The sequence below is a fragment of the Gallus gallus genome, chromosome 2, assembly GCF_016699485.2.
Source record: "Gallus gallus isolate bGalGal1 chromosome 2, bGalGal1.mat.broiler.GRCg7b, whole genome shotgun sequence".
Lineage (NCBI taxonomy): Eukaryota > Metazoa > Chordata > Aves > Galliformes > Phasianidae > Gallus > Gallus gallus.
Window position 1 is genome coordinate 19931511 of NC_052533.1, and position 13102 is coordinate 19944612.

The 13102-nt window shown below is 40.7% G+C and overlaps 1 protein-coding gene across 4 annotated transcripts in view; it reads left to right on the plus strand.

Moving 5' to 3' along the window:
• The window catches only part of RSU1 (Ras suppressor protein 1), a 100828-nt gene that overhangs the window by 27202 nt on the left and 60524 nt on the right, over positions 1–13102 (plus strand). For all 4 annotated transcript variants that reach the window (XM_015281386.4, XM_015281387.4, NM_001199591.3 and 1 more), the window contains exons 5-7: positions 33–151; positions 1620–1702; positions 1973–2087. In XM_015281386.4, coding sequence (XP_015136872.1) covers positions 33–151; positions 1620–1702; positions 1973–2087 — 317 coding nt within the window. The remainder of the gene's footprint in view (positions 1–32; positions 152–1619; positions 1703–1972; positions 2088–13102) is intronic.

The window sequence follows — 13102 nt, forward strand, 5'->3', positions numbered from 1 at the left end:
TGTCATGTTTTGTTTTTTTCTCTCACGTACAGCATGAACAGATTAAATACCTTGCCAAGGGGGTTTGGATCTTTACCAGCACTGGAGGTTCTTGACTTGACTTACAACAACTTAAACGAAAATTCTCTACCTGGAAACTTCTTCTATCTGAGTAAGGAACTTTTGAAAAAACTCTACAAATCTTTGTGATATGGTGCTTTGCTTTCTGCAGTTGAAATTTATTTGATGGAGACCAAACTCTAACAGAATTTTTCTGTTATTTATGTTTTTCGTCTTTGAATACCTCTTGAATATTTCTACACAGCTCAACAATATTTATCACTGATATACAGTTACCTGACATCTTTGGACATGAGAAGACTTGCTTAGTTTTCTTCTCAGTAATATTTCCTTTGTCCCCATGCTCAGTTCAAGCATTGTGTAGGCTCACAAGCTCCAGAGGAGAATAAACTATTTTCCAAAGCTACTGTTGTATGTTGACTCTGGAAACAATTGTGTTTGTGATGGTTAATTATGGAAACAGTTTTAACAGCTTGGGGGTGTTGAAGTGATCAATATGTTAAAAACATGCAAAAAAAAAAAAAAAAAGCTAAGGTTACAAGGTTTGGCAGACGGATGGCAGAACTAAGCTGATCTTTGCTCATGTTAGAAAATATGCTCACATAGTTAAAGATATTGTAATGCATATGTGTGAAAGAGTTTCATTATGGTTGCCTAAGCAACTTGAATTCTGGCACTTTCTGGCTTTCAGTGATTCTGCTGCTACCTTAGTACCAGTCTTTTCTGGGCACTAAGCTGAAGTGGCTCCAGGATCAGTGCATGAACCAGCGAGAGTGATAAACGAGGGGAGAGGAAGGGATGCTGCAGTCTGAGACAGATTTTGTGGCTGTAACCTGACAGAGGGAAATTTATAAGTAAGCTTTATTACAAATGGTCGCATATAACGAAATGAAAGGAGGAGGAGGAAAGTGCATGAGAGAATCAGAATCTCCTCTCTCTTCATGAGTTTCCATTTTAATTGTTTCTTTTTTCCAAAAACCTGTCAAGTGTGCTTATTCAGTAATAGCAAGCTACGAAGTTGTGCCAGGTCATCTTGTTTTTTCTCCTGTGTGTTTCATGGGCACTGTGTAAATTACAGATTATACGATTTGAGCCTGCCATATTACTCTCTTTTAAGAACTCTTTCCCAGCCTTATGCTGTACTTTCTATAGAACTTAATATAGATGCATATTTGTCCATAAACTCAACTGATTTTTTATGTTTGTTTAGGATGCAGATTGGTGTGATAAATAAGAATCAGGGGATAATAAAGAGTAATGGCTCCATTCTGACAGCTGAGCATTGAGACTATATGCCAGAATCTGCCGGAGTTGACTATTGTAGAAATTGTTAATTGTGTCAGTCCTTTTGAATATAGATATTTTCCTGAACTCACCAACAATGTAATAAGCCAGTAAATCTAAGTTTGACCTGCTTGTTATTATTGTGAGCCCTGGGTATGTCAAAGGCTTTTCACCAAGTCAGGGTTATTAATCAAACCTGACTCCCTTTTATTGATTAGACCTCAAATGGTTGGGTTATATGCCACCCTGTTTATATATTGCTATTTAATTTGCAGCCACCCTGCGTGCACTCTATCTAAGTGACAACGATTTTGAAATCCTGCCGCCAGATATTGGGAAGCTCACAAAGTTGCAGATAGTAAGTAATTTATCTAAATTCTTGGAAAATCAATTCACTTTTGCAATGCTTGTAGGAATAGAATCTAGTCAATTTGAGAAGTAGTAGAGTACGTCTGCAGGAATAGACCACTAAACCTGGAACTGTTTGTTGTTCATCAGCACACACTTGTAAATAAATTGAAAGAATCGAGTGTTCAGAAGGGGGGGGATGCAAGATAGAGTATAGTTCAGCTTTAGGCTGCTTTAGGCTAACCAAAATTTGTTCTGACTTTTTTATGTTCACTCTTAGCTGAGTCTTAGAGACAATGACCTGATATCACTGCCTAAAGAAATTGGGGAGCTCACTCAGCTTAAGGAACTTCATATCCAGGGAAATCGCCTTACCGTGCTGCCCCCAGAACTAGGTAAGATCGTGGGTGATCATTTATTTATTTGAATACTAGCCATAATAATGCACTGTGTTTCCTCTGAAACAAAGCCTGTTGTTAAACCCTTAAGAAATTATCGTGCTAAAGTTATAATTGCTGTTAAATACTTGCTTTCCCCCAAGAAATACTCACTTTGTCTTTCACATCTACTGGATATTCAGGAAGGGCCAGAAGATGTTGCTTGTGTCATTGTATTAGATTTGTACCTGTTATGTATTCCTTGTGTATTAGTAGACATGACTGCCAGTCCTGCTCTTTATAATATATCATAAATACAGGATCTGTTAGACTGTCTGGATTTTGAAAATGCTATTTGGATCAGCCAAAATTATGTTAAGTGGTATCAGTAGCTTATTTGTGACTGTTCTTGTAAAGTTTGGTCAACTTGAATAAAATAGTAGCTAAATCAGAGGATTTTTTCAATTATCTCTTTCAGTCATCTGTAATAGTGAGTTAAGAGCTTTTAAAGCAGTGGAACTGGTTGATGTACTTGGAATTTGTGTTATTGGCCATTTGTAGTTATGATTATTTCATACATAGTAACTCCTTTCAACCTAGAAGGTAGAGTTTTTCTTGGAAACTTAAGTATTGATTTTGATGAATTTGCATTGCAATATTCCCTTTTATGGGAGTGGTAAAGGCAAAATGGACATTTACTTTGATAATTTACCTGCCATAATTTTGTGCCTTTAGCAATGTAGCGGACATGATCTATCCTTGTTTTTTTCCCTTGGTGGATGAAAGCTGCTTGTTTCTTTAGATTCAAATGTTTTTTTCCGTGACACTGAGGTATAGTTCCTTCAGCTTTTGGTTATTCATATTTATAATGTCTCTTTCAACTGCAGGAATGTTTTAGACATGTGCAATATTTGTACATTTCTGTAGATTCCTAAGTTACAACCTTGCTTTTTTTCCAGAAAGTGGAGGAAATTAAATGCTGAACTGAGTCTAACCACCTTCTGTGGCTAACTGAGTGCTCTAAACATGCTGCTGCCTTACAAGTATAACAGCAGATTCATTTTAAATGGTTTTACTGTCAAACAAGCTAAATGGAAACACTTGAAACAAAATTTCTGACGTTTGTTTTGCACTGATCTGCACAATTTCAGAAAGATAAGAGGAGCATTTTTCTTCTCTAGTTAACATGTGTTTGCCCTGTAGAACACTATTGCAATTTGGTAGGAAAAGGGCTTGTAATTTTGACCTACCTGATCCAGGCAAGGTGCACTGACACAGCTCATCATCTCTGTTCTTTATTATTCCTCTGCTCTTCTATAGGCTATACTTCTCTGCTATGCATGAATTTCCCAATGTTTCATCTTACCCAGGAACCTCATTCATGATTGGTTGCCCGAATTTGCATTGCAGTTTATACCACACCTACTACAAGAATTATAGTAAATACCTACAGTAACTCAAGATCTGTGATGTTTTTTCCAGAGACCATTGCTCTCAAGTCTAGAAGAAATGTTCTACTTGTTTGTTAGACATTTAAGCAAACATTTAGGGAATGGAGTTTGGTAAATAGGACGCCAAGTGGGCTTTGGAGCTGGTCTTTGAGCCACAGTAGGAGCTAATGGGTGTGCTGAATGGCTGGAGGTCACCTCAGGTCTGCAGCTCTGTTTGCCCTTTTGCAAATAAGGACAATTTAGAGAAACATTCCTTTGCAGATGGATTTAAAATATACTGATGAAAGGTGGTGTTAAACCCTAATGAATGGACTACTAATTCCATAGGTGCCATTTGTGGAAAAAAATCTACTTCCTGAGTTCTCCCTCCTACATTTTTAAAATAGAATTATAATGTAAGAATTATCCAAATACTTTGTGCAGCGCGTGTTGGATAAATAGCTTTTCAATGAGCAGGTCCTATTTCATTAATTGGAGGCACTGCTGGTCCGTTTAAAGTAAACAATCTTTCCTCTCTCATTATCGCTTTCTTAATTAAAGGTGCTGAAGGCTTGTGACTGCCTTATGAGCGTTAGTAGCTCGGGCAGTGGTGGACAACAGTGACTCATTAGCTGTTCATTTACCAGGGAGATGGGCACAATATAAACAGCCAAATAAACCAGCTTATCTGAATGAGAAGGGGAGGGAATACAGTGAACTGAATCTAAAAGGTTATGGAAGTGAGTGCAGAGGAAGACATGGATGGTAGGGCAGGTATGAGAAAAGGCCATACGCAGGCAGTGGGGTCAACGTTTTGGAACTGAGGTAGTAGTAAATAAACCTGTGTTGTCTGTGCTAATTCCACCTGAGGTGACTGAGTCTGTCATGAGTCAGTCAGGGCTGGGGCCTGTCTGCATTGCCCTGGTGTGCACATAGCGGTGCTCCTGCCATTAGCCTGAGGATTCTTGTCCGAGAGGAAGTGAGGAGACTGAACGGTGTATTGGTGCTCGTGGTGAAGATGCTTGTCTGTAAATACAGTATGTGTGGATGATGAATGCAGGAAATGGCCGGGAGTAGGTGGGTGGAATTCACAGCTTGTTTTTATCATTTGTCTCTCAAAATCCCGTTCATGAGGAATGGTGGTGGGCAGTCATATATAAACTTTAAAGAGGCACTGGCATTTTTTTCCCTAGCATTTAAAAGGTTATGTGCTGCATTGTGAGACAAATAAATCATGATTCACTGCAACAACAGAGTTGCAGTCAGTTATATAAATTGCCAAGGAAGCACTAAATCTGTCACTTTGTGTATTCTGACCATTTAACAATTGGAATGGTGTTTGGAAAAGAAAGCTGAGTAGAAAGAAGAACTACGTACAGTGGCAGATGCAATTAGTAAGATCAATGAGAGCATTTTAAGTTCATTGTATGGTCATCTGGGTGGACCTGTATGTGCCTCTTAAAAGAGTTTCTTAGCAGAGTCAGCAGCGTAAGATTAAGCATGTGATGCACAATTATTCACAAAGTTGTAACCAAATGGAAATGGCAACTTACTTATCTCTAGGTTTGTGTTTTTGATGTGAAAACAAATTGTGAGTTTTTTGAAACATGTATTCCAGTGTTGGCTGTGTTGATCAGCATGCTGCCAACACGTGTGCACACATGTACGGGGGAAGTACAGCGTTTTCTAAGGATGCATGTTTAATTATCAACTGAATGTTGAAATTGATGGCTTTTAAGTATAGTCTTCAATACAATTCTAGTTGATGAAATGATTTCCTCAGGTGACAGGTCGCAGTCATAGGAGCAGTTAAGTGAAAGGCATGCTTGAGAAGTAGAAAACTCATCCCTTTAAAACAACCAACCAAACCCGATGGGGTCAGTAGTCATGTTTCCTTTTATGGAGGGTAAAACATTGGTTAAGTAATTCTTTCATCATTTCTTTAATTTTGAAGGGCTGAATTATCTTCTTTGAATAAAGGACTGGCTTTAAATAGAAAGTTCAAGGAATCCTTAGGCTTTTGAAATGACTGGAATTTGTGAATTACACAAAGTAGTTGCAGTTATTTGCTCAAGTTAATATTAATTGAAATAGCAGTTTACTTAGGTAATTATAATGGGCATGTGCAAGCATAAGAATCACTTATTTCACAAAAGATATTTCTTTTCTAAATATTCTTCAGGTAAGCACCAAACTTTTCTTCTCCCAGTATCAATGACCGCTGCACTCTACCTGCGTCGCAGCGCAGCACTGTTCACATCTGCACATAGCAGGCTGTGACACTTGCTGGAAGCTGAGTGTCTCAGGCTCTGGATACAGGCTCTGAGCGCTGGAACACCTAATTCATAGCTTGCCAATTAAAAAAAAACAGACCTGCTTCTACTTTGAGGACTAAGGCTAGAGTGGTGTGAGAAAATAAGAAGCTTTAATAAACTTAGCAGTAGATAAACAAAAGAACTTGTTTTACATGATGGTCAATAGGACAGTTATTACTAGTTAAGGAATAATAGAAGAATGTACTTAACAAGATAGGTTGTAGTCAAATTATTTATATAAGGAAAGTGTTTTGCAGAATTTGTGGATGCTGTTGTATTTCTCATTTCAGGCTTAGTTTAAGCTTAAAAATAAACATAAATAGATTTTCATGTAGTTGACTGGTTCCATGTCTCACCTGATGAGTATTAAGGCATGTGGGAAGAAATGAGAACTCTGCAAAAGTCCATTATACCCAGAAAGATGTTTTCTGTAGCCCATCTGTTAGGCTTACACCACTGGTATTCATTTCCTTTCACTGCTGTAATTCTCGCCCAACTTCCAAAATTCAAATCTCATCTTACATTTCTTTTAAAAATAGGCAAATCCTCCTGTCACTTCTCAGATGACTACAGTATGTGTGTAGCCTTTTCTCATGTTGATTGTATTGTGATTCCAAGTATTATCAGCATAAAATGATGTTTTTATCAGCAAATAATTGTATCTCTTCTATGGGAACTGCAGTATGAGAACTGTAGCTACAGCCAATCAGAGCTAAGTTTGTTGTTGATAAACATTCTTTTTATGCTTTTCATAGCACCTAAAATTGGGTTCATTCTGCTGAATACTGTGCAAGCTATGTTTAAGTGGAAGTTTTGAAGGTACAGTGAATCCTTTTTGAACTTACATTAACTAGATTTTGGTCTGATAGGAACCCTTCAGGGAGAGAATGCTTTGTTGAATTCTTGTGTAATTAGAATCCCCTGGGAGTCTGAAGTTGGTAAAATATGCAACATATTTCAAAATAAATTGGGACGCTGATCCTCTAAGCCTGTAATGCTTCCCGTTCCATTGAAACATCTCTGAAGTTTAACAGCTTCAACATCATGTTAATTCTCTTTGTTCCAAACCCCATCTGTGGCGCGTTGTGTCTCTTGGATTCTCAGCTGACACATTCGGAGCCTGTTGCAGTGACTGCTGGCGTGCTCCTAGAGATCCCCATCAGCACTGTGTTTGTTACAAGGAGCAATGAAGTAAATGGTATTTCCAGCAGTTTCCCTTTTCAAAGAAAGAAAACTGAAACTTCCAAATTCTTATAGGTTTTCTAGCCAGGGTTCTCTTTTATTTGTGTTAGGAATGTTGGAGTGATGAATCTAGCCTGGCCAGAAGTCATTTGGAGTGACGTTAGAAACAATATAGAAAACATTTGGAAATAATTTCTTGGATTTTTGTCAGAATGCTGTTTCTTCTCTGCTTCCCTGTAGCTACCCACACAGTGCCATGAGCCTGGTTGCCTTGGTACCTGCGCCTGCAGGCTGCACGCGGTGGGGCTTTGGCTGCCAATGTGGCGAGGTCTGTTGTGTGTGGGTATGAGGTGTTAGTGCAGGGCTGGGGCTTGGGGCAGAGCCTCGTGCACTGGGCTGAATTGAGGCCCTGCTTGGTGGCTGTCATCTGTGAATGTTAATATTGCTTATTGTTTGTACTTGTAATCCTGCTAACGTCAGGTTTGTTGTGGGGAGCGATGGTAGAAATTGCCAGGGCTTCATCCAGGAGAGTTAACTAGTCTTCCTCTGACTTGGATATGGAACTGCGGATTTGTCAGGTTAGGTCTATACTCCTCCTGTACTTAATACCTGAAATGTTGATTAAGGGAGAAGTTTGGTATTTCATACATTCTCTTGTTTTCCTAGGCTTCATCTTCAGTTCTGACACATTCTTGAGTGAAAGTCTCCTACTGTTACCTTCTCCATTATGCTTTGCTATAATGATTCTGTCTGACCTTTGTTATTTTGTTGGAATTTCATGTAAATATCTCAGAAGAGGGCTTAAAACAAAGTGGATTCAGTCCTATGAAAGGTTGAGATGCTTGAGAGTAAAATCCTCTTCCCTTAAAGCTATGAAAGCAGTGGCTGAAGCAGTACCATTTGGCCTCGTTTCACCTCACCTTGACTTCAAGGGTAAAGAAGTCAAGATCTAATTGGTCTGCTTTTGCTTTGTTTCTTTCTCTCCCTCTCTTCAAAGGAAGAGGGGGAGAAAAGAAAGTATGATGAAAAAGGGGTCAAGGATTGGGATAATGATAGGGGGATTGCTCACCCATTACCATTACAGGCTAAACAGACTAAACTAATGGAGTTTTATATAAATTATTGCCTGTTACTAACAGTACAGGAGTAAGAACTAAAGGCAAACTAAAAACACCTTGCACTCATCCATCCTCTTCTACCTCCTCTGCCTTCTTCAGCACAGGAAAGGAAGAATGGGGCTGCAGTCAGTCCATAATGCTTTGTCTTTAGTGCTCTTTCATAATCTAGCCCCTGCTTCACGTGGGGTCCCTCCCACAGGATGCAGTCATTCCTGATCCTACATGGGCTTCAAGCACTGCTCCAACATGGCTCCGTACCACAGGGCCCACCCTTCAGGCACTGCTCCAGCACTGCCCCCACAGGCGGCAGCTCCTCCTGCCCCACCGTGGGCTGCTCCCTACAGTCTGCAGCTCCCGCCTGGGCCTGTTCCTGCAGGGGCTCTGTGTGGACTGAGGCTCCTTCAGGCCCCATCCACTGCTGCTTTGTGGGCTCCTGCATGGCTGCACGTGGAGATCTGCTCCTTGTGGTGCCCATGGGCTGCAGGGGACAGCCTGATCCTCCATGGGCCTCTCCTGGGCTGCAGCGAACTTCTGCTCTGCACCTGGAGCACCTCCTGACCTCCTTCTGCACTGACCTTGGTGCCTGTGGCTACTGTGAGGAGAAAACACAGTCTTTCTCACTTGTAGGACAAGCAGCCATACTGGGGAACTGAGGCAGTCCAGAACAGAAATGAAGAATGCGTTTTAACAAAGTGGTGAGCTGTTTGAACAAAGCACCAGTGGCAGAATCTCCATCTCCTAATGTTTTCCAGACCACATGTTTTTCTGTTTGAACTGCCTTTGTTAAACGCTTCAGTTCCTGAACTGACACAGGGATAGCTGGGCAAACCTCAGCTGCTAGATGTATTCAAGAGAAAATTCAAGACAGGCTCTAATCTCTGAACTCATTATTGGAAATTTTCACTTAAGTCTCAGAACTCAGACTAATGTGATGTGATCATGTCTGTACTCCTGTTTTCTGTCCCTGAAAGTAATTGTAGAGCTGAGGATGAGCTTAGGCTCCAGTGTCTGCCTTTCGTATTGCTCATTCAGACTTCTCTTCTCCTGGGGCTTCCCGTCTTACACTCGCAGGCAAGGCTTCAGCATTCCCATCTGAGTGGTCAGAAATGCAGCCAGAGGAAAACTTCCATCCTGCTTCTGTCTGACAGATGCTGTGGAGAATATGTTTGGCTTATTAGCATGTACTTGATCTGACTTGTTATTTGAGACTTGAGCCTGTTTTCCCTGTTAAGTAAAACAGACAACTTCTGTCCAAACAAAACCAACACCAATACTGTTTCAGGGTTGTCTGGTGTGCTGATGGCTCCACATGATACTGTTAGAGCTTCTTTGGTAAAACAGCTTACAGGCCAGAGGACAAAATTGTTGCTGGGATTGATTTTCTGGAGACTTCAGTCTAGGTTTAGGTTTACTGGTCGTTTTCTTTTAGTCCGTATTATTTCATTAATAAGCAAATGTGTATTCTCAACAATGTCATGGAGCTGTAGATTTGCTATCGTACTATTTCCGTGATAATTTTGTCTGATGCCAGAGAAGACTGAGTCACACTTTGCTTATGTGCATGTCCTTCCTTTGCTCTGGGTCTCCTTAGTGCTCCTTCATAAGTGCTGTGTAAGTCTACCCTCTTCTGTTACTCCTTCAAAAGTGATAGAGGTCTTTGAAGCAGAGATGATCTTCCCTTTTATAGGGATGATATGAGTTAATGATCCACAGCTTACATGCACTTAAGACTTGTGTAAAAATCATTTGCTTTTGATAACATTCATTCTGTGGCATAGAAGTCTGTATATATTTTCTTCTTCTTTTATTTTTTCAACATAGAATTTAAGGTGATATTCACAATTAATTGCTTTGGTATCATTTTTACGATATAACAGTCATGACATTTCTTCCACCCCCACAGTTGAACCAATCTCTCTCTCTATGGAGGGAAAGCACATGCCGCAAAAGTAATAAAAATTATAAGCTCTGTAGTGCCAAGCAAATCTAAAACAATCCAGGACAGACATATTTTTACATACAACCTAAGTTTAAATTTATTGTAGTAGACTGATCCATTGCTTAGCCTTTAATAAAACAGGATTCGAGGGTATTTATATCTGAATAAAGAAATTAATTTTATTTCATTCCTCCTGTCTGATGTATGACACTGAAAGAGTAAGACCTTTGTGTTGTAAAGGGAAAGAACATTTAAATTGCAATCTTAAGAGGAATAACTGAAATGAATGTGTTACTGCTCGAGGCCTCTCCTGGAGGCTGGTACTGTAAAGTCTAAGCTGGAAGCGGGGCATAATATCGGTAGGAATCAGAAGGGAAGCATAGCAGTATACAGGCCCCAAATTATTTCAGCTGGAATTCTAATGATTTTAATGAAGCTCCACTAGGGATGAATTTAAACCACTACAAAGAAACGTTGATCTGGCATTTTACAGCTAGGATCATGCTTCTTATGCTGAATGCCAATGCTCACTTTTCAAATGTCAGAGTTGCTTAATTACTTTATTTCACCTTTTAATTTTTGAAAGTATTTTAAGTGTTGCCAAGGGGCGTTGGAGTGGAAAGGACAAGGCAGTTTTGTGTTCGTTCTGTTCCACTTTGTTTGTACTGAAGTAATGCCTGTGTATACTAATCATACCTTACTGTACTTCTAATATACATCAATTAGGTAAATATTATACCTCAGATATATATGACAAGAGGATAAGGGACTATCTGCTGAATATAAGGGGTGCTTGCAGGCTAGATCTAATGGACAGGAGGAGCCTGATAAGTCTGGAGACACCCTTAGTCAGGGTGATACATTGCATTATTGCTGAGTCTGACACTTATTTTCTGCAAACAAGTCTGGGGGAGGCAACATTTTGTCTGCTTTTATGAGCTCTTCTGGCCTTCGCAGGCAGTAGAACAAAATCTGAGTGTTCACGCAAACTACTTTTATTTCAGCAGCACTGAGGAAAATAACAACAACCATTAACTAACATGCTTGAGATCACATGCAGGATGGATTTATTGAGAGAGGAGCAGGGGAAGCATAGCTGCCTTTTCCCTGAAACGTCACCCAGGATGGGGTGTGCTTGAGTCCATTATAAAGAAATACAGTTGTTGTCTACTAGTTATACTAAATTTTATTAATGATAAATGGATTGGTTTTGAGAAGGTGATGTGCATGGAAAAAACACACCAATAATGACCATTGCAGTCTCCAAACTCTAAAATACTTTGTGATTGAATCTTCAGTGCTGGATTTTTACTAGAGGCAATCCTGTCTTTTGCTTACTAAAAATATCAGAGGGATTTGATGTGATCTGTGCAGCAGAACAGTATATAAAGTTCCTTAAAGCCTGGAGGCAGAGTGCTGCTGCTGCTGGACGCTGTGCATAAAGGCACATCTGCCACGTCTCTTTCCCTGGCCCATGGATCTGATGCCTCAGGGACAGAATAAGGGTATTTCTTAGCACAGTGCTGCCATAAAACAACCACAAAAAAACATTTTTAGGCAAGTGGTTTGGACGGAACACGTCTGTGAGGTGTCCAGCCACACAGCATGACTCGGCCGTGCCCATGTTGGAGCCGTTGCTGCAGGCAGGTTTGAGCCTCTGCCCCGCACTGCCAGGGTCACATGGGCACTGGGGCAGCTCACAGGTGGTTTGGCTGGATATGCAGAAAGGATGCCAGGACATGACCTCTTGCTGTGACCAGTGGCACGTCCTTATCCTGTGTTTCACTATTTAATTTTAAGGCTTCTTTGTTCTCAATTTGCTTGACTTGTGGCAGGTGTGGTAGGCTTCATTCTTCCCCCAGTGTTGCTAAGGTGGGACAGACTCTCTCTACCACGCCTAATTTTCTGCTCTTCATTGTCTACAGGTATTTCCAGATGGAAATTTTGGTGTTGTATGAGTAGAGTTCAAAATATTCAGTGCTGCATTCTTCCTCCTTTCTTCTGGACAGCCCTCCTTTACTCCTCCTGTGGAAGAGCACCTGTTCTCTCGTGATGGCTTCCCCCAGAGACAGAAGGATGGTTACTTTTCACTGTGCAGTGCTTCATTCAATTATTTGACAAGCCCTGTGGGTGAGGTGCCGGCTACCCTTCAAGCTGGCTGCCAGGTCCCCAAGCAATTGCTCCTGGTGGAGGTTCAGAGCTACCTCCTGAGCTGGGAGAGCTGGGTCTGGGTCCACTATTGAGGGTGCTCCAGTTTTCTCCATAGTTTGATTAATTTTATCTTTGTGAAAGGTAAAATATCTCTAGCTGCCCCTGCTATCTTCTGGGGCAAACAGAAGGCAGAGAGAAATGAAGAGACTGCTTTGACTTGGAGGTCAGCAGTTCATTTTGCTTGAGCAGATCTCTTTTTGCTGTAGGGTTTCTTTGACTTTAGTAGAATAGTATTTATTTCAATTAATTACATTTAAATGGGCATGTGGTATTTAGGATTGGAAGTGGGCGCGCTTCCCATGGAGATGGGAAACATATGGCAGCATTCCTTGGACTGTACATTTCTGAAACAGCTTGGGGCTTCAGAATTCAGTTAAGATGCTTGCTACGGAGGTTTTGGGAGTGTGTTGCTTATTCTTGTAGGCTCCATTAAATTTGACGCATAATGGGGTCAGATTTTTCTCCGTGATTTTAACTACTTTTGTTAGCTGTACGCAGATGCATCATTTCATCTTGACGAAGTACTTACTGAGCTCTAATTATAAGCGAGTGCTTACAGTGTTGGTAGCGTTGGAGAGAAACGCGTGCGATTTTTTGCAGTTAATAAAATGGAAAATCCAATTTGCTGTTGCAAAGTACGCCTCTGAGTGATGCATGATCTTCATAGCAGTGCCGGTCAGAGGGCTGCTGCTCATTGCAGCGCGGCCGCTCTCCCTGGAGGCCTGTGCCTTACCACTCAGTAGAGAGCAGTGAGGCTGTCTTCAGCCAGCCCATACAGATTCCCGCACCCCACCTTCTAGCTGATTAGGTCCTCGTTGTCACAGTGCTTAATCCTGCT